The sequence below is a fragment of the Parus major genome, chromosome 1A (assembly GCF_001522545.3).
Source record: "Parus major isolate Abel chromosome 1A, Parus_major1.1, whole genome shotgun sequence".
NCBI lineage: Eukaryota > Metazoa > Chordata > Aves > Passeriformes > Paridae > Parus > Parus major.
In genome coordinates this window covers 11,780,706-11,802,790 of record NC_031773.1, presented here as the reverse complement: position 1 = coordinate 11,802,790, position 22,085 = coordinate 11,780,706, and the positions used below count along the sequence as shown (strand labels likewise).

General features: G+C 38.3%; 1 protein-coding gene across 2 annotated transcripts in view; it reads left to right on the top strand.

The window, feature by feature from the left end:
* Positions 1-22,085, top strand: part of RELN (reelin) — a 271,266-nt gene that overhangs the window by 94,183 nt on the left and 154,998 nt on the right. For both annotated transcript variants that reach the window (XM_015628416.3, XM_015628417.3), the window contains exon 4: positions 14,655-14,725. In XM_015628416.3, coding sequence (XP_015483902.1) covers positions 14,655-14,725 — 71 coding nt within the window. The remainder of the gene's footprint in view (positions 1-14,654; positions 14,726-22,085) is intronic.

Genomic DNA, 22,085 nt, shown 5'->3' with positions numbered 1-22,085 from the left:
TAGGTGTATCATCAATATCATTAAATGAATTCACAGTGACATTGCTCTGGAACTATGGGTTTTGATACAAGGGTAACAGAACATAAATCAAGAATTATGTTTAATTCATAAGAAGCACCAATCTCTCATTTAAGTGTAGGCTGGGCTAGATGGTGTCAAAAATATGCTTTACAATACCTCTTCTGATTGCATTTCAGACCCTCTCTATATGCCCTTATGTTCTCTGCAAGAATAATAGATAGCAATACAGTGCAGTTTGTCAAGTGAATAACATTTCTGGTTTTATATATTTGGGTGCAAATGCTATCATTATTTTTACCACAAGCCAAAAAGGAATATATTTACATGAATATACTTAAAACTATTCTTAAGGGAATCTATAAATTTAAAGACAAGTCTTGCCTATTCTCTGCAATAAATACAATTGTTAACTATATAAATTACACTTTAAAAATCCAATATTTTGTAGTATGTCTGTTATTTTTACTTCTAAGCAGAAATATAAATAAACTTTTATTTTAGTCTTTCTTTTCTTAACTCTTTAAATTTCTCTTGAATTACTACATTAAAATCCAGAGCATTGAAAAACCTGTCTAAATAATTAACTAGTGTCTGTTTACTTTTTTTTATAAATTTTATATAAGTATTTCTTCTTCCTTTGGCTTTTGTAAAAAATACTCTTACAAAGCCTAAATTTAGGATTGGCACTGACTTGAAAATGCACTTTCACCTCCCTATTAATCCAAGTGCATATGAACTCTTGACAGTATCATTCATTTTGAAGCAAGATTTAAATCTCTGTGCTTAGGATGCAGTTTATTGGGAGTGTTACTTATGCAGGAACTAGGACTGTCATTTGCTAGAAGTTTTCTCAACACTGCAAGAAGCAGGACATGTTCTCTGTGACACTTCTTGGAGTTAACAAAATAGTCATCATGTATTTCAAATGGCTGGAAGGAATTACATTCATGGGAGAATACTAATGTTTACACATAAATCAAAACTAGAAAAAATGCTTTATGAAAATGAAAGAATTCTTTTTGTTCAGTATTTTAAACATTTGCTCTCAGTGGAAACAAAAGACAGTAAAACAAATAACATATCTCTGGAGAAGCAGAGAAATCAGACTTCAGGTCCTTTTTGTCCCAGCTTCCATGCCATATCCTGTGTGCCCTTTCATTAATATTTTCTAACATTTCTAACATTCTAACAAGAGAAAAACATCAATTGAAATATATGATGAAGTTTTTTTTACAAAGCTGGAAGAGAATGTTGGGGTTTTTTTTTTTAAATTTTCACTTAAAAATTAGTTGAATAGGACACTTGTAATGAATAATTCTACTCAGTTTGTAAACAAAACTTAGATATGTTCTACAACAAAAGGCATCTATATGTAAAAATTAGAAATTGTCATTAGTATTTTACCCAAATCTTCCAAAAATGCTTCATCCTACCACCTGACCTTGAGCAGCCTTCCCTCCCATTGTTGAGCTGGGTGATGTTAAGGTGAGTTTTGGGAAGGTGTGTGGGCTCTGAGGGATCCCTTGGTCTCAGGAGGTTGTGGCCCAGGGATTTCCAGGTCTTCCCTCCAGCACATGGGGCATCTCTCTCACCTCTTCTGGCAGCCATGCCCAAACTGCAGCGTAGTTTGGAACACCTTCTGCTCAGTTTTGCAAAGAAAATGGATATCTTGTTAGTTATGGCATCCTTAGGCTGGGCAAAAGGGTGCTCAGCACAGAGCTGTCATGTACTTACTTAATGTCATTAATGTGCTCAAGACCTCAGAGCTCGTTTAGGATCAGAGGTTAATGGTGCAAGAATTAACTGCAAGCTCATTTCATTTACAAGTACTTCTGAAATAACAGTGACTGGGGTAATTTTTCTTCATTGTGTTGGGTGTCCTTTGGTTCAGAGGGTGCTGTTCTAAAATGAGTAACTGCTGTACAGGGTGACACAGTACAGATCCATTTCCTGGGCAACTGTCCAGTTCCCAGTCACCTGATATTAAAATTTTCTGTCACCAGCATTAAAAGGTGCCCATGTCAGTTAAAAACAGAATGACAAAACATGCAGGGAAATTCAACTTAATGTAGCATAGGATGTATTTTTGGAGTGAAAATGCTGCTTTGTCCATCCCTCTTTCTCCCTGCATTAATTATTTCAGAACATTTAGGTGCCTTCCATTGAAAGCTGAAAACAACTTAGCTGTCTTTAATAATATTATCTTGGATGTCTAAATATAGAGGACCATATTGGGAAGGATTATTATATACAAATGGAGAAGAATTCTAAATATAGAGGACCATATTGGGAAGGATTATTATATACAAATGGAGAAGAATTTGAGGAAGCTCAGGCTTGGGAAGAAGGTCCAGCTGAGCACATTTTAGTAAACTCCTCTTCAACCAGGAGGGGATGGAGTTGGGAGACCAAGAGAAAGATGGTACCAGTGTGATGAGCAAGTGATGAGCTTTCTGTGGCTTAGAAATCATTTCTCCTTACTTCAGGTGTGGAAGTGTACACATTCCTTCTGCATGAACAGGCACAGGAAAATACACAAGGTTAAACCAGGACCACATAAACCCATACTTGTCATGAGGTCATGAAGCAGCATCATTCAGCAAACCTGGCACCAGGAATGCAGACACGGATTCCTGAGTTCAGGAATGCAAGGCTTCAAACAGGATCTTTTTAAAGTATGTTCCCAAAAATTAAAATTAAAATGGCATTTTCTCATTTATTTTGGTACAAGTTTCAGAAGTGTTAATTGGTATAAATGTTTTTTCAAACCATGTGTAGTATTTTGAAGAGATTATTTAAAAGTCTAGGTGTGGTTCATTTAAAATCCCATTCAACCAGACAAATCTTAGCATTTGAAAAGCAAAGATCTTCTGAAGTTTAATGTATTTTGTTGTGCATAATGAAGCATATGAAATAGCCTGGGGAAAAAAAGCAGTTTCATTTTCATGCTTCCTAAAACCAGTAGGCCAAAGTTCTTTACCATGTTCCTATTGTAAAAGCCTCAAAAGACCAAGTATCAGCATGAGAAGTATTGAAAACAATTTTCCACAATGTTATTGACAGCTGCAAGCAGACAACATGTCAATTTTTGTGGTAAGCACAGATCAAAAGATTTGTGAATGGAATCTCAGAAATGACTCGTGTTCTGGTTTACTAAAAGTATCTAAAATATTTATAATGTTTTCTGTATCTCTTTATGAAATCAACAATACAGCCAGAACAATGGTCAAGTAGAATACATATTGAGAGATAGAAAGAAATAGACCATTTGAAATTCTTAAGCTAAGAGGTTAAAGTGTCTCCACTGAGTATTATTAATACATAAACCAAATTCTTTAGTTTAAATGCAAGGGCTTGACCTCAGGTTAATAAAATTAAAAATTTAAAAAGTATATATTTTTTTTTTTGAAAGGGCAGTTATATCATGCAAGGAATCCAAAATTACTGTGAGCTGTTTGATTGAGGGATCCTCAGAAATGGATGCACCTGGAAGCTAAAAGCCACACATCACCAGCTGTATTTTAAAACATTTTATTTCTTGTTTGCAATATACTGTTTTTAACAGTCTTCATACAGGAATAACATAGAGTTATCTTTGCCAGTGGATAAAGTCTGCCTGTTTTCTTACCATGTGCCAAACAAGTGGTACAGCACAGTTAGTGCTGCTATTTTTACAGCATTGTTTTAGATGCTGTTTTTCAGATATGCCTTATTTTCTTCTAAATTTATAATTGTATCTTTGTCATCCACACACCTTTACCAGCTAACAGCTTATTGCTATTTGTTCCATCCCTCTGATGGGTCTTGCTTCAATTCTTTTGACTCATTGCCACATCCATTCCGTTCATAGCAACAAGGTACCTTCTAGCTTATGTTATATTGCTTTTCCATTGTAGTTTTTCAAGATTCCAGTCATTCTCTGTGCAGACATGGGATTTTTTTTTCCTCCAGATATCAGCAGATGCCTGATGATCATTCAAAATGGGAAATTGCTAATAGAACTTGCAGTACCATTATGTAACTTTTCAGGAAATCTAATACCTGTTATGAATCCATCCTTAGTCCGGTCAGTTTTACCTAGATTGCGACGGGAAGATTTATGTCACATATGGGATGTCACTGCTTCCCATTCCTGGGGGCTCTGTCTGGAGCCAATACTTTGGATATTTTTTACAAAGAGAGTGCTCAGGAAACCAAGGTTGTAGAAAACCTGTTCAATTTACCCTGACAATGGTGAATTTATCCCAGGCACCTCATGAGAAGTGTCTCTTCCAGAAGGGCAGAGGGAACTGGACTAAATGCAACAGTGGACTTACTACATAAAGTTCCTCAGCTGAAGAGGAGAGATTTGCAAGAACAAACCCATATTTTTTTTTGTTTTTGTTTACTTGATGCAGTATTTTCACAAAATCTTAAAAATTGTATCACTCTGAAAACCCCATTAGAATATCAGTTATGAGAAGAGATCCTCTTTTATCGTTAAGTGTTAGCTTGAGTTTGATGTTTTATTAATCAACCATAAACTTCTTAGCTACACAAATTACAGATGAATTTCTCTAATTTCCAGCACCACTCTGTTGTGTACAGCAGCAGATGTGCAAGTCTCCAATGAATGCCTTCATCTGTAGTACTTAGAATTTGGGATTCCAGACAGGGGAATTTGAGCTCCCAAGCAATATTTCATGTTAAAAAAGCAATAATTATTTGTGTGTATTTGAAAAGTTCACCTTCCTGGCAACTTTACTGAATTGAATTCCCAATGTATTCATTTTGATAGGAATCTGTCATTAGCAAATAAATGAAGAGCTGAAGTCTGGTTGTGTTTCACCTTTTTTTTGTCCACCAGGGACATAAGGAATCCAGTGCTGGTGCTAAAGAATCTCAGAGCATCAACAGGATATTTTCCTAAAAAGATTCATTCTAGTGTTGTGCTCATTCTGCCAGAGACTTCTGAAAACAAATCTGTGCTCAGGAATAATTAGTATTAAAAAAGCAAGAGCAACCATCTATCCTGGAAGTACTTACATTGTTGTTTGGATTCTCTGTTACTCTGGTTTCTTTCGAGGCTGGGGTTGTAAATCTCTTCATTATTGATTTACTCTAAGAGAAAGGTTTTAGGCTTTGATGTCTTTTTTAATAATGGGTTTAAAGAATTATTATCCACACTGTATCTAGAGGAGATATTATAGCAATGTAGCTTAGCAGGTAATTTGTTTCTGAGTAAGACAAATCTGATTGTTTCCTAGTGAGAAACATGGACTCAAACTCATTATTGTTGGAGCAGTATATTATATGGGAGGCTGCTGTCCCAATGAGTTGTAAATTCAGCATATTTATGCCTGTGTCAAGTGACAGACCAATTCAAGGTGAAGTTCAGATTTTGTTTCACATCATTTTAATAATCCTATTATTATTTTATTATGCAAAAGCATTCACAAATACCAGAACTGTGAGCCTTGATGTGCTGTTAGGCAAAGTGGTAGAAGGTATAGCAGAGCTGTTTGTGTTTTGTTAGTGTAGGTGACCCTGCTTTTAGGGGTCTGGAGTTTTAGGGTTGGTCTGGAGACCTCCCGAGGTCCCTTCCATACTGGATTTTCTTATGATCCTCTCTGGGGTGTGACAGTGAGTCACTGGGCAGGCCATGGTTTCCTGGATGGAGGAAAATAAAACTGCCCTTAACTCATAAGCAGCTGAATTCATCCATTCTGGAGCTGGCAGCAGTGGCAGAGGGTGGGTCCTGACCCCAGCTGTGGCTCACAGAGCCACACACAGCACAGCTGGAAGCCAGCACCGAGGGATGCTGAGCACCCTGCAAGGGGAGTCAGGCTTTGCTCGGCCCTAGGAGCTGCTGAAAGTTGCTGGCTTGGAAAGCAGGGCTGGAACACAGGACTTGCTGTGGAAGGACACAGAGAACAGATTTTTCTCTTTTAAATTTGACCCCTCTGGTTGAGGTGGGAAAGGCTGGATGGGATTTAGGCATCCCACCAACCCTAAGACAGCACTCTAATGGGCATCTCCGAAAAAAGTCTGTGTTAAAGAAAGACCAAACTATACCGTGAGCAGCAGGATCCAGGAATCCAAATTTCCTACAGCTTTGGACAGTAAATCCCAATAGCACTCACACCACAGTACTTCCAGGGGCCCTCCCACAACACCTCAGTCTTGCCTTCAATACCTCTAAGGTCCCCAAATGACCTCCTACCCTTCTCTAGCACAACCAGCTCCTGCCAGGGCTCCACACCAGTTTGTGCTGTGTACATGGGGCCATTCCACCTGCTTCTTTTGTCTGGACTTCTGTGATACTTCACAGATTTTTCTTTTTTTTTAGAGTGTCTGATGGAATTAATTATTCTCCTAGGGCAATATTTCACCTGCCTCTTTCTATTTGTAAGCAAGTATGGTCTTCAGGGATATGTGCTTTATTCAAAGCCATAAATCTGGATGAAAATTAAAAACCATGCAGGAGAAATAACTGTCCTTTGTATGATTAGTGACCCTGCAATTTTTTCCAGAGGTTCACCATATTCACAGCAAGAATAACAATTCTTCACTAACCTGTGTATCAGGTTGTCTCTTAGTTTGATTTTGATCAGTCTGTGAAAGAGTACCATGTTTCTTTTATTTTCTGTCCTCTAAAGACATTTAGGTTGGTGAGAAGAGTTCAAAGAAACATTAGACAAGGAGTGTAATATTTCAGAGTTTGGTGCAGCTTTAGGAAGGGAAATCTGCCCCATGTGCTGTGGGGTGAAGTCTGTGGAAATTTTGATTTTTGATGTATTATTTTCTAGCATTAGACTAAAGAGACAGGTTTTTTCCTTCCCTTGCAAGCTGACTTGCACATTGTGGACACACCACTTATGTATCTGTAATTAATATTGAAATTAGATGTCTTTAAGAAAGGGAATTACTTTTGCTGTTCAAGATTTCTTTGGTGGGGCTGTAAAGCAAATACAGGGAATAAGGTTCCAGATTTTTATGTGGTCCAGCTCGTCCACAGCTAGTGGCAATGTCCTTTGGGAGCAGTGGGCAGCTAAATCAGGATAGAGCAGACTGGAGAAACCTTAACTAGGAAATGGATAGTGAGTACAGATGGCATGAGAGAAGTGAACTGAAAAGATGGCATTAAAATCATCTTTTTCCCATTATTTTGGATCTTTTAAAACTAATATTGTTTTCATACCAGCATCTCACATGCTGTTTCAGATTTTTCAATTTTAAATGTTTTTAAGTTTTCACTCTGTTAGCTGAGTTATTTATGTTATTTATTATGAGCTTTTGTTTAAAAATGTATCACATCAGAAAACCCCAGAGCATCAGCTACCTTTAAACTCCTGGTTTTCTGGGTGGATACTCTGAAATACCCAGCCCTAAACTCATTATTAGGGCGAATCAATATCACAGGTATTTTTGCAGTGTTGAACACAATGAACTGGTTAATTCTTTTGTTCTGAGAAAACCAGTTCTCAAGCGATGATTAATCTGATTAGATGGAAACCTTGCTTTCATTTCTTTGCTTTTACCAGATATTCAAAACCTTGGAATAATGGTTCTGCAGTTAAATGCAGACTGGGAGGGATCTCGGGAGGTCTTTAGTCCAAAATCCTGCTCAAAGGTTACTCAGGACTTTTACCCAGACTGGTTTTATAATACAGCCATGATGGAGAGGAACCGCACAATTTCCCTTGGTGGCTGCTGCCATGTCCCCCCAAAATCATCTCTTCTGCAGGCTGAATGAGCCCTGCTCCCTCAGCTTCTCCTCACAGAGTAGGTGCTCCAGCCCAGACCATCTCTGCAGATGAGCTTCCCCCAGTTGACCAGCACTGCCAAACTTAATTAGTACATTTTGTTAAGAAAAGGGTCATTGTAGAAGCATACATTGACATAACATACAAGCCCATTTATTTAATATCTTTGTGATCATTTAGAGATTTCAAGAATTTTAAAATCTGCACTAACTGCAACATTTCTACTTTTCATGCCAGAAAAGACAAAGGTTTTGCTGTTCTTGAAGGATAATTTAGGTGATTGAATAATATCTTCATTGAATATAAACTTTAAAAGACTACATAAGCAAAATTTTTATTAAAAAAAATGTAATATATTCATTAGCTTATGGTTAAATATAGATTTCAAATAGGTATGAATATTCAATGCATTAACAACCTAAAATTCATCCAGTCAATGTTCCAATGAATAATAAAGTACAATAGATTGCAAAGCCTAAAACAAGAACAGTCTTCTCCCAAAGACTGAGGAAGGTGGAAAACAGGGATCTAGCTGTTGGCACCACATCAGTAGGGAGACAATGGGTGGTTGTTCTATTATTTATATGAGCTCTCTGCTTGGCAGATGCCACTGCAATAACCCTTTGTTTCAAGCATAGAAAAAATAGAATTTGGTTTCCTTTATAATCACACAATGCAAAATACTAATGAAAATGCTGGATTTCCTGTAGCTGAGAAGAAAGTATTGTCCTAATCTGCTTTTGTTAGCAAGAAGCTCTAATCATTCCAGTCATATAAAACTAGACAGAATTAAAAGAAAAACACATCTTTTTATTCTCTGAGACAGAAGAGAAAAAATGGAAGTGTTTATATAGAGTTTAAAATGGTAAGTCTTACTTTTTACCTCTTTTATAAGGTATATAGTTTGTTATGTTGTATTCAGATTCTGTACATGCACCTTGCAACCAAACAAAACTTAGTTTTTTCTTTAGGACGACAAAAAAAAGGATTCTTATAAATAATAATGTGTAGGGGCTGGAAGCGCCTGTGCACCCCTCTGTTTGCAGTGTTGTAGTCTTAGATCTATCCTCTATAATATGGACTATAATTATAGAATCTAGAACAGAATCATGGAGTGGCCTGCCTGTTCCAGTGCCTCACCACTCTCACAGTAAAGATTTTTTTCCTAATATCTATTTTAAGCCTGCCCTCTTTCAGTCCGAAATCATTCCCCCTTGTCCTGTCACCACATGCTCTTGTAAAAAGTCTCTCTACATCTTTCCCTTCAGGTACTGGAACAAAATTTCTGTAGGCCCTTCTCATTTATTTTCTATTTGAGAATGTTTGTTTTAATGTAATTTATTTGTTTGTTTATTAAATCAGTTTATAAACAACCTTTAGGTTGGGTATTTTTCCCCACATTTGCAGTCCCGAGATAAATTCAGAGACAAAAGACAAAGCCAGATGGCACTTGTTCCCCTTGCATTTACCCTATCTGAGGGCTCATCCATGAAGTAAGTTATGAGCATAATTTATTCATGTCAACCACAAACTTCAGCTGAGGACAGTTGCCCCAAAAGAAATTATTTTTCTTTGCTCTTAGCGCACACCCTGGCTTTGCTGGCCATATAAGTCCTTTCCCCCTGAAGAATTTTCACCTCTGATTGAGGTTTTTAGAGCAAGTGTGCTAATTCCAGTCTCCTGAACAAATGTCTACATAAGTAATTGCATCTTCCTTGCCAAATTTCCCTGACAATTTCAGCTGAATATGGTCAGGACAGATGACTTTCTCTATAACATCTCAGTGAGGAAACCATTGGGGACAGGGAGAGAAAAGCAGAGTCAAAATGTGTATTTCAGAACACACAGATCTCATTTCTGTTGCTTTAATTAGACTGAACTTGCATGTCAAGTGAAAACTGAAATAACAACTTGGAGGCATTTAACCAGTAGATGGAAGCCTCCCACCCGAGTGCCTTCTGGATCAGCAGCCACGAGTGCTCTGTGCATTTTCCCTGCCGGCCCCAGCCCCATCTCCCAGGCAGGTTTAACATGTTGGTCTGACTGCTTTTGGAGAAATTGTCACTGGAGGTTCCAGCCCTGGTAGGAAACACAATCCAAAATGCACCCCTGCCTAACCTCACCTCCTGCCACACAGTAAATGGTCAATAAACCACCTCTGCAGGGCACTGGAAGAAAACAGTTCACGGTCCCACCATGAAAGGTTGTGCACAACACAGCTCCATGTTCCAGAAGGCCTCTTCCCCATCGTGCTTTCAAGTTATTTAATTCAGAGATCGCTTAATCAGGTGGTATTGGAGTAGAATATATTTTTTAAAGGCAGTGGGTTAAACAAGACAACCCTACAGAGATGATCATGCAAATTTAACAGTGCATTAAAAATCAACCCATTTATTTCCTTAAGGAGGGGAACAATCCACCTCTGGGCTGTGTGGCTGCACGTCCTTTCCACAGATGGAGCTGGCAGGGCCAGACAGCAGAGGCAGCACACAAGTGTCAGTCCCATGCAGCCTCCTGCCTGTGCTCTCCTGGGACCAAACACTCTCTCCAAAATGCAAAGTTAGCAATCCACGTGAAGCCAGTGTGAACAATGAGATATTTCAACACAAAATGCCAACAGCAGTCCTTGGCTATGCATTATTTTCATCTCTAGCCCAGGCTCATAACCCATCAACTGTGTCCCCCACAGTGGTGGGGAAGCAGCACAGTCTGATCACAGACCTGATTTTGGGGGGCACCGCTGTGGGGTTGGGGAAGACCAATCACAGCTTCATACAGTCACTGATTTTACTGGAACCAGTGTTGTGGATGTCACTCTGAATTTCCACAGGTAGAAGCAGCCACTAACCATCAGCAACTGGCACAAGGTTAAACTCTGCTAGTGTAGGTAAGGAATAACCTCCTTTTCTCTGATCCTGTAGAATACCCTTTTTGGTACATCATGAGATGAGGTATTTTACTGTAGGGCACCTGAGCCTTTTTGAAGCCCCCTCTCACATGAATTTGTCCCAGGGAAAGGTGCAGATAGCCAAACACCTGTGTAAGGACAGAATGAGCACCAAGCATGTGAACCCCAGAGCACAGAAGAGCTGCAGGGGAAGGCCCAGGCCAGGTACTCTGCTCTTGGATGCACAGCTCAGCCTGCTGCATCCAATCAGCAGCAGGTGGGAGGGAGGATATAATAAAAGTTATTATGTGGAAGTGTCTCTGGGTGTGTTCCTCTCAGATCACCTGGAATGATTTGTGCCATCACACAGGAGATAAATTGATATTACTGGGGCTATGTTCAGAGGAGTAGGCAATACTGCACGAGAAAAGTGTTTTTTTCAGTGTGTTGGCACTTGAGCAGGGTGGCACTTCCAGCCCCGTTTCACAGGTGACATGCATTATAAATAGCTTAAGCAGAGAATCAGCAAGTCTTGTTTTGTTTTATTTTCCAGTGACAGATAACCTGGAAGTCCTTATTGGCATCTGATTTCAATTCAAATAGTTGTGTTTTAGGAAGCAAAAATTCTTCTAAAAATTGCTGTAATTGAATTATGAGGCTGCCTTGAAACCCAGTGAGCAATGCCTTGAACTGCCAGTGAGCCTTGGAACCTGATGTAGTCTTTTTGTGTTCAGACCTCTTTATTCCTCTCTAAGCAGTTCATCCCCATCTTGCATAGCCCCAAGCACACAAATACATCTAGGCTAATGGAAGAGTGAGGTTAATATAAAGGGGAACCTTATTACCCCTAAGTTGTTTTTCTTTCAAGCTCTCACTTACCATGTCAGGATGTTCCTGTTCTCTCCCATTTTTCTTTTATTTCTCATCCCTTTGGAAAGATTAATTTCTACTTGGAATTATCTCTGGGGATATATGGAACATGCATATTGTCTTTTGGCTGACTGGCACATTAAATCTGATTAGTCAATTGTCCTTTAGCTGGGAATAAATAGCAGACAATGTCAGAGTGGGACTATAGACTGGTGTGGAGCAACACCAAATGGTAGTTAGTAAGTGCCCTTCCTCTAAGCAATATTTAACTACATTTAAGACATCATAGAAACTTTTCAAAAAAGCACAACATTCAGTTACTGGATTTATATATATGCCACAAAACCAAAGCCCCAGAGTTATACTTGAACAATTTTCTTTCTTTAGTTGATCTCTTTCAGGCATTGCCAGTATTATTTTTGTAATAATTATCACAAATACTATGTAGTTTTTAGACTGGAGTTTGAATATAGGAACTGAAATGTGTTTGGATATGTTCCATGTCTTTATAAGAAAAGAATCCAAATTCATGATCCTATTCTGTGAACCTCACCTGTCAGGTAGGAACGTCACCAACAAAGAAAGTTCAATACAGAAAAGGTATATTTTGAACTTCTTTCTAGAAGCAGCTCAGTTCCTGCATAATTGTGCTGCATTATTTTCATTTGCTCCATTAATAAAGCATAAATACAGAGAAAATGGAACAGATAATACTGGTAAAGTGGCAGTAGCAACACCCTTAACAAGTCTCTGAAGCTGCGCTGTCGGCGCTTATGCCCATGGCAAGACAAATCTGATGTGAGCACACACTGCAGCAAGCAGTGCCCCTCCTGCACAGCACTCCTGTCCCCAGGGTGCAGGTCTCTCCTGCTATGGAACAGCAATAATTGGCTCCTAGTCTGCATTATCAAGCAAGGGATGACAGACACAGAAAGATGCCGATCATTCAACTGGTTGCTGGCTCTGTGCCCAAATCCCCATTTTCTCACACGCATGCAGAGATCCAGTAAACAGTACAGAGTTTGGTATTTTTGGTATTACTTGGTATTTGTTTGCATTCAGACACATACTCAAGCTCTCCTCTGCATGTGGTCTGTGTTCCAAGAGTTTGCTCTTCTCTGCCTCATAAAGGAGTGCTCTGGTTGCCATCGTTGTGTACATTCTGAATTATATCCTGGGCTCTTGCATAAGCAGTATCTCTGAGATCCTGGTCCACTGCTAATAAAAGTTTTCTTTCCCACTGTCTGCAAAGAGGCTTCTCTTCCACCGACAGCTTGGGGGATAGAGTTGCTGTACAAAATACCTTCTGCTCCTTAGGTGTGGCTTGTTCTTGTATGTTGAGCCAGGGAAGCTCAATACATGAAATTCCCACACTGAAACATGTGTGCAAAACGTGTCTGTTGGTGCTGCATTGGCCACAAAGCTGGCTGTAGGATGCCCTGCCATTTCAGCTGCCAGAAGAAGCCACCTTATCTGGTCCTTCTAAAGAAATCTGGGCACATTTAATTTTGGAGATTATTTGGTCCAATTCCAACTTGCATGACTGAATACACCTATGTGGTATATTGCAGAAATTTATGCAGTAGTCAGTTTCATGCAAGTTCATCACAACAGAACTTAATAAATACTTTCATTCATATTTTTATGTGAGACTTAAAGCCTCAGCTCTCTTGCCTTTTTGTGCTGCAGAGTGTATTTGTTTTTATTTTACTCTGTACTTAGCATGGTCACTGGTCTTGCCAGCAGATATAGAAATGATAATGTGGAGCTATAGCATGAAGTTCTGCTCTATTTTGTGAAAGTACTGAAAATCCTAAAATAGTTTCAGTGGGACACATGGTAGGGAGTGCAACCAAAACCTCACACTGGTAATATGATCCTGGGACTGGGGCCAAAATACTGTCACTGCCAGGTGAGGCAAGGCTCCAGCTTTACATCTGCTTCTGGAAGTCCAAGATGGAAAACACAACACAGATCTCCTTCCTCAGGCAGAGGAAAAGAGTGTCTAAGAGCCTTGGGAGCATCAGGTGAGCATAGTTTTGCATTTCAGGACACACAGATTGGTGTAAATAGAGCTTTCCTACATGCACAGAAAGCAAAGTAGATCCCAGAGAAGCATTTGTTTACTCCTATTTGTACTCTGACAGTTTGAAGATGGGTTTTTACCCTGAGGATCCACTGCATTGGAAAAATTTAGTATTAGATGTGTTACTTTTATTCTTCTTCCTCTTCAGCGTAACTGGCCTAGTAGCCAAGAAAAAGATGATGTATTTTGACTTTCATTTCCACACCATTCCTTTCTGGTCTTTTCTGACATTTTATAAGCAAGCTAGGCATGATCCATTAGAGAGGGCACACTGCTGACTGAGAAACTGCACTCATAAAGAAGCTTTCAACATCTTACTGTTGAACTGAGAGGCCATTTCAAGGACTTCACATAGATCTATACTGATTTTGTTAATATTAATTAGAGAAAGGCTAAAGAACATGTATGAAGACTGTGTATGAGTCTCGACAGATATTGGGAGAACTTTGGCTGAAAGAAATCAGACTTCAAATACAACACTTGCAAATACAGAAAGGTTTTGAAATTTATGAGATAAAACTGATGTTGTGAAATACTGCACTTGGAAAAGAGAGATTAAATGAGCAACTGGAAAGAAAATAAAATTATTACTGTTAGCATGAGAGCTCTGCAAGAGAAAAACAAATCACGTTTTGTTATATTTCTACCTGATCATGAGGAAACAGGATGACAAGTTTTGTGGTACATTCTAGAGGTCTTCTAGATGTGGGTCACTAATGGGAAGTAATTATCCTTTAGACAAAACTTTTGAGGCCTCAAAGATAGAAATTCCATGCACAGCTACAGATATATGTCAAAGATGTCCTTCATTACATGCCAGTGATTTTTATTACCAACCCAGACATTTTGTTTTAGGAGTTTTGTTTTGCTATGTATAAACAAACTTCAAATTATTCTATAAATTTAGAAGAGTACAAAAAGAAGAACACAGAAAGAAAGCAGAATGGGACTTCTGATTTGATTAGTCATGCATAAAGATATACATAAAGATATACCTGTATAAATAAGTTTATATGATTTATTGTTGTCCTTTTTATGTTTACAGGGCTACAGCTACTCATAGGGGCCAAGTTATATTCAAGGATGCCTTAGCACAACAGCTGTGTGAACAGGGAGGTAAGAGTCACCGTAATTCTAAAAATATGTGGCAAATGTGGTTTTCCATTGTACCTGCATGTCAAAATTACTCTTCATGAAAGCTATTCTGTAGAAAACCTCGTATCAGGATCTTATTTACATTCTTGAAACTGAGTTTATTTGGCTTCATACTTCCCATTGTCTATCCAGGAATCCCACCTTTCCTCTCTGCTAGATGTTGTGGAACACACAAAACTTTAAGTAGCATTATGTACATGAAATCAGCCTGTAATAGCCAACATTTCTCTTCTGTCAGAACCACAAGCTGAGTTTTAACCCTCACTGCATTAGCTTTAAGTAATATGGCTGCAGCAAAAGCTTTGTTTGCTATCCAGTTCACACATGTCCTCATGAAAAATCTGCCTTCCCATTTTGTGAAAATAGGCCATTGAATTTTTGCCTGTCACATACATTTGATCATTTTTATAGCTAAACAAAGTGTTTGACTTACACAAACTTTAAAAATCTAATTGTTTTCACAGCTTACCCTTTCAATGAATAACCTAAAAAAATAAATGTCCTGTCGTCATCTGTTGTCTACAAACAGTACTTTGCTTTGAACCTGCTTCATAAAGACAGTGAGAATTAGAGAATGTATCCATCATTTTTGGTACAGGAAAGAAAGGAATTTCCAGTTGTATGGGCAAAATTCCAGTGATGTTTCCATGTGAAAAACAACAATGAAACATGGGTCAAATGATTTAAAATAAAGATTTTAAAATGGGAAACATGTTGTCAAATTAACACACAAGAAAAAATCCCACAAAACACATCCCTTAGAAGCATTAGAGCTATAAGGTTGGGGTTTTTTTTCCCAGGAGTTTTGGAATAAGGCTTTTGCAATAAAAAATAATTGAATATTATTTCAGGGTCATAAATTGAGTTATTCCTATAAGGTATCAATAGTAGCTCTGTGATAATGAGGGAAAAATATTTCAACTGTCAACTTCAATATTGAAGTTTACACTTCTGTTGTAGTTTAATGGAAGTAATAAGAGGGATTCAGAGAGGTGAAAAAGTGCCAGCAAGCAGACTAGGATGTTGATTGTACTTTGGAGGAATTTGAAATATGTAACACAGTTCTGGCAATGAGAAGAGAGTGTTCTGGTGATCTGGATGGAAAGTGATTGAGCCAGACACATTTTTGCTGTGGGGAAGGAAGAGAACCTGGAAAAAATAACAGGAGGTAATTGTGCCCCTCTAATGGGAGTGTGAAAGTGTAGTGTTTTAGTGTCTGGTGGATGGGGAGCTGGAATGGAAGGGTTGGCAGGATCCCTATTTGGGATGTGCTGAGGAGGATGGGGAGGGTCTCACACAGGCTGCTTGCTGGGTGGATGTGAGTCAAGAGTGGAAAAATAAATATGCAGAGTAACCAGCATAAAGTGACAAAAAAACCTCATAAACAGATGAAATTCTCCAAGGTGTAACTACAGAATGAGCACGCCCCAGCCAAAGACAGTCTGGGGCAGCCAGAACAGGTAAGGAAGGGAGAGGGAAGTAGCAGTCATATTGATGGCAGTGACAAAGAGCTGGAGTGACCAGGATGGTGAAAGCTATACACAAGCAAGCTGAATGGAAATACATGAGTGTCAGTGACTGGCAACATGGGCAAGGAGAATACAGGCAAGCAACAAGATTTCTCCCTGCTAGAAGAAAATACCTTGGTAAGCAGAGACAAGTGGGTAGAAATCCATCTATACAGACTTGACAATCCTTCTTCAGACATTCTGTTCACTGAGATCTTAGTGGGAGAGCTGACAAAAGAATCTTTTATTCTTTCACTCCTCTCTGCTTTACAGTTCTGCAATTTTGGAGCATAAACTAACCTCAGACCAACATTTTAGCAACACTTATGTTGGTTAGAACAGTAAGTCCTTATGTTACTGTGTGCTGTCCCTGAGTTCAGAGGAACTCTGCAGAACAAGTTAAAAATAGAATTTGGATATTGGTTATATGCAGAGAATAAGGATGCTGATGTCCCACAGGCTGCTGGGCTGTGACAGTCCCTTTGCTGCCTCCTCCTTCCATCCAGCCACTGATAGCCACATCCTGCACCAGCTCCCTGAAAGGGCCTTCAGCTTCCCCAACTTGTCACAGTCTCTCACTCTTTAAATCTGTGCTTCCCATGATCTTCCCCAGCAATTCTCTTTGCTTTATACACAGTCGCTTCAGAAACACCCTGGACTTATCATCCCCAAAATATGTATTGTCACAGCAGTACCTCTGCAACCATTAGATCTGGCTTAGGCAAGGGTCACCCAGAGGTGCTGGTCTGTGAGCAGTGGACAGCATGTGACAACTGAAGCAGTGCTCAGAGACTGCAATACTGAGGTGCAAGCTTCTCAGTTGTTCTCATGGCTCTTCTCCCACATTTTAATCCTCACATGGCTTCTCTCCTCTTGTTTTCCTAGCTCAGACACAGCTTCCTTGACTTGGATATTCAACCACTGCATTGCCATTACCCTTGCTCTCACCCCTTCCAACACCAGGCTCTCCTCTGCCTCTTGGTTCTTATTTCTTCAGCACAATGTGCATTGCATTAGTCTCTAACCACTGCATACTATTACATTCCTGATACTATTAGAATTAATTTTCCTATTCAAAGAAAAGAGGCTTTCTTTGAAGTAGACCGTACTTCATTTATTCCATTTTCATCAACACCACTAATGCAAACAAAGGATTCTTTCAGGAAGAATTAGTGAATTTATGTAGATGCAAATATCATATTAATATATATGCAAAACAGCAAAGTAGATTGACATAAATGAGGTCTGTTTCTATCCCTAAAAGTTGCTATACTGAAATAGTGCACTGAATGATGTGACATATTAAGTAAAGAAAAATAAAACTGCAGGGCAACTTCATAGATTTATTATGGGACACCTTAATAAGGACGTTCACTAGAGGTGATATCAGACTTCCTAATGTCTAGTAAAAAGGATATACATGAAGATGTGAAAGTAGCAAGGAATCTCAAAAATCATGTTCACTGTGGCTTTCTACCCTCAGATGTACATTAATAAATCCTAGTAGAGTTAATGGAATTTGTGCAGTGAAAGTGGTTTTTTGTATTTTGAAGAGAATTAGAGGATGATAAAGGGTAGTGTTAAGGGATGGCAATGCCATATGTATAATGTAAATGGAGTAAGAAATGATGCCATAGGGAAAGTAAAGATAGTAAGAAAAGTAAAATAATTGCTTAAAAAGCTCTGTGTTCAGAATATATATATTTTAGGAAGCCAGGGAGATGTTTGAGAGCTGATGTAAGCTTTAAATTTTATGAGAATTATATTGAAGAAAGGGGACATAAAAATTATCATAGAAAAAGTTAATCTAGCACAAACAGGAAAAAACCCAAACAAACAAAAACTGTAAACTAAAAAAGTTAGATGTCTTGTAAATCCTTTTAAGGATAAATAAGGATCATAATAGCTGATTATATTCTTGTCAGTAAAAGTATATTTAATAAACCATATATTTAACTCATTGACTGTCTCTAGGGGATGCTCAGCTTCTATCATTCAATTGCAACTTCGTTTACCAGTAGAGAAAAAGTATTGGAGGGAGTCTAAATGAAAGCATTTATTTCCTTTTTTATCCTCATCTGGCTGCTAATGCAAGGAGATTAGACTTCATAATCTGCAGAACAGAAAATACCTCTCTGCACACCTCATTTGTCATGAATTGATGAGCAACAGCTGATGGTCACTGGCTGTAGAACTCTGAGCATGTGTTTGTCTGGGAGTATGTGGACATTTGTATTACTGTAATTCACTTCCCATTTCTATTAAAAAATACACAAACTTCATGGTTCTGAGAAAAAAAAAAAAAAAAAAAAGAAGGTATATTTTTTAGTGGGTTTTAAGAATATTTTCTTATGCTGCATTTTTTACCTATACCTATACACAGTCTTGACCCTAGAGCTTTATGGAATATGGGTGTCAATAGTACAAATGGATGTTTCTGGGACAAGTGTTTAATTTGCTTTATGCTTGCTCTTTTTATCTGAATGGAGACTGGTGTTACTTAGCAGTTGACTATTACCATTTTTACTGATTTTGTTTCTTATTTTTTCACTGACAACAAGATCACAAAAAAATTGTTTCTTTCCTCTTCACATTCCAGTTTCTAGAAGATGACATTCCCGAAATATGAAATTCTTTCGTATTTCCCCCCCTTCCAGTTTAACCAAAAGGGTCTTATTTAAATTGGCTTAACCTTTCAGTGGCCTTACTTCATCTGCAGACAAATTTAACCTTTTGCTCCAAAAGATGCCTTCATTCTCCCTCATCCCATTGACAGAGAGCCCCACAATGTCCCCATTGACTTTTGAATTCCCCATTAGCTTCCTCAAGATTCTCATGCTTCCAGTTTGACTGTGGCCTTTCTCTCTCTGAAGCACTTTGTATTGCATGCTTTCTTCTCTGCTTTTCCTTGCCAAAGAGATTGTCTTGTAAGACAAGGCAAGCACTCTACATTTCCTTACATTTTCTCATATTGTATTTGCTGAGGCCTCTTAGATGGTGACCTCAGTTGAGCTCTGCTTCCATTCTTTGCTCAGCACAATTCATCTCTTGTAAAGCTCTGTATATACTAAGGGTGCTGGTTAAAAATCAAATAATAAATTGATTTACTTTACTTTTTAAAAAGGTATGACATTCTCATTCAAGCTAAGATGCATTTTGGAGCCACATAAATACTGATTTTAAATTTAAAACCTCCAACCATGTGCCTAAGGAACATCTAACAAAGTGAATAATGGTTTAAAATATGAACTGAGGTAGTCTTTCCCTTGCAGTCTGAAGTATTGTATAATTCCTTTTAAATTATAAATTTATATTTTTACATTGTATGGCTACTCTACACTGTATAATTTCTTTTAGCTTTGTCATATTGTACAAAAAAAATTCCATTTGACTTTAGCCACACTGTATGGCTTATGAAAAAATCCATGTTATTTTTAAGTAAGTAGTTCTATAAATTGATTAGAAAGGCAGATCTGAAAATATTTTAAAGCAACTACATTTAGTTTTGTGTTATGTTTTGAATTTCTATTATTTGTGAGCCTTAAATACAGCCCTTGAAGATCAACACATTGCTGTTTTGCAAGGAAATATAAAATGTAATACAGAAATTATTTATAGAGAGAATAAAGTCTATGCTTATCACTCATTAAGTGGTACCTTCACAGTCTTTTGTCATATTCAGCTCAGGAATTTGAATTACAATCAGAATACCTGAGGCAAAAGTACTTGGGCTTCTTAGATTCTGTAAAGATTTAGGGAATGTAACCTTTCTCCAGCATAAAGTCTGTACTTATAACAACAACCTTTTTGTCTAACATGAAGTGTTTGCTTAGTTCCACCTCTAATTTTTAAATGATTGATCAGTGGCATTAGTATGTACCTGCACAATTTCCTTCCTTTCATTCCATCTGTAAGCAGTTTTGTTTTGCAATGTACTATGCATATGGGGGAGGATCCACTTCAGGAAAAAATCTCAGATCCCAAGTCTGTGTTTTTGAATCACGTGAACAGCCAGTTTTATTAAATAATGGTGAGGTCAAAAGAGTTTGCAAATGTAAAGATGCCAGGTTTGTGCTATACCTGTGCCTTTCTGCTGAATGCTGAAATTTTGGATACTAACTTCAGGAAGTGTCATTCATGACTGTGTGTATCCTTGGCTGGAGCCCTTTCCACAGAAAGCCTCTTCCAAAGAGCCATGCCAAGCAACCTAGTGTGAATGATCACACAGTCCTTCGCTTTCATTTGGAGGTCTGAACTGCTCTCCTTGGAGAAGGTGGTCTCTTTCACTTGGGTTACTTTCAAAGGCCAGTGAAATTTGCTTGGGCAGCTGATGAGTCTGCCCGTGATGTGCCCTGGCATGACCGTGCTCCTCGTGGGTGAGCCCTGGCAGGATGGCTCTCAGCCACTCCTGTGTTCACAGCAGATCTCCCCTCAGTACTGCTCTGGAACTACTGAGAAGGGGGCATTCAGAACATCAGGGACAGAGGTTTCATTTTAAACAGCCTCTCAGAAGAGGAGTATTACAAATCCCATGCCATAATGTGCTTCTTTTCCTGCAGGAAAAATACAGAACAGATTGTGTTGCTCAGTCTGGGAAATAATTCAGTTAATCCAGTTCATTCCATTTCTTTGTGTAAATAATTTTAAAAGGTTTATGAAATTTACACATTCCCATGGAGAAAAACAGTACCTGGGGCTGCAAAGGACAGATGCAGTCTTTTTCACTGTAGGGTTCACCAGTGCAGTCCAGCACTATTCTGGACACAGGGCCACGCTTAACATGCAAGAGTTGTATTTCTCCAGATTTTGTACAAGCATGATGAGAAGTCTTTGCCATTGCTAGAGTCATTACTGGCATTTTTGCTGGGGAAGACAAAGCAGTCTGGGTGATTTTCTTGTATACAAAATGGACCAAGTTAGCCATGAAAATGAAAAAACATTTCAGATTTCTGAAACAACAACAGACTCTTAAGAAGGTATTTTCTCTCAGTAAAGTTTTCAGTGGTGGTTTTCAGTGTTCTGTGTATATATACATGCATACACACCCCTTACATGTGCATATGTCCATACCTATATATGCCTATGTACATATGTATGCATGTACATATCTATGTGTGTTTGTGTATACGTATGTATGTATAGATGTACATAAAGTTAGGGGAGAGATACATATATCCACACATACATGTATATATTTATGTGGCTAGTGGATGGTGTGAAACGTGTCACTCCTCTACTTGCTAAGTCTGTTAAATCAAATTTTTCTGTCTATGGTAAATACAGATTGCTTGCCATCATTTTCTGGTCTGCAGATACCTCATTTGTTGACTGGTCAGTCTTCTTCATCACCTACTTCTCCATGAAATGTTGCAATTTCATTACAGAAATGCATCCTTGCAAATCCAGTATTTAAGGACTAAGCAGGAAGAGAAAAGGAAAATTCTTGAGATTTGTATTGGACTTTCTATTCAGATAACTATATGTGAGAGCTCTACACATATTGCTGCATTCATTTTTATGTTTATTTTTAATCTATTTTTAATTTGTCAGATGTTGTGACAGAAATTGCAGTACTTCAGTATTTTATTGCAAATATGCTGAAGAAATCAGGAGTACTGCTACAATTTAGGTCAGTGCCCAACAAAAAACACAGAATCATCAAACAAATACTGGCTTCCAAAATTCTCCTTTTTGCTGGTTTTATTTTATCAAAGTCCAAAAGACAGCTGGAAATATAGATCCATGACTGAGGTACTGATAGACAAAAAAATGGTTCTATGCACCCTTCATGAAGGAGATGTAGCCTGCTTTGG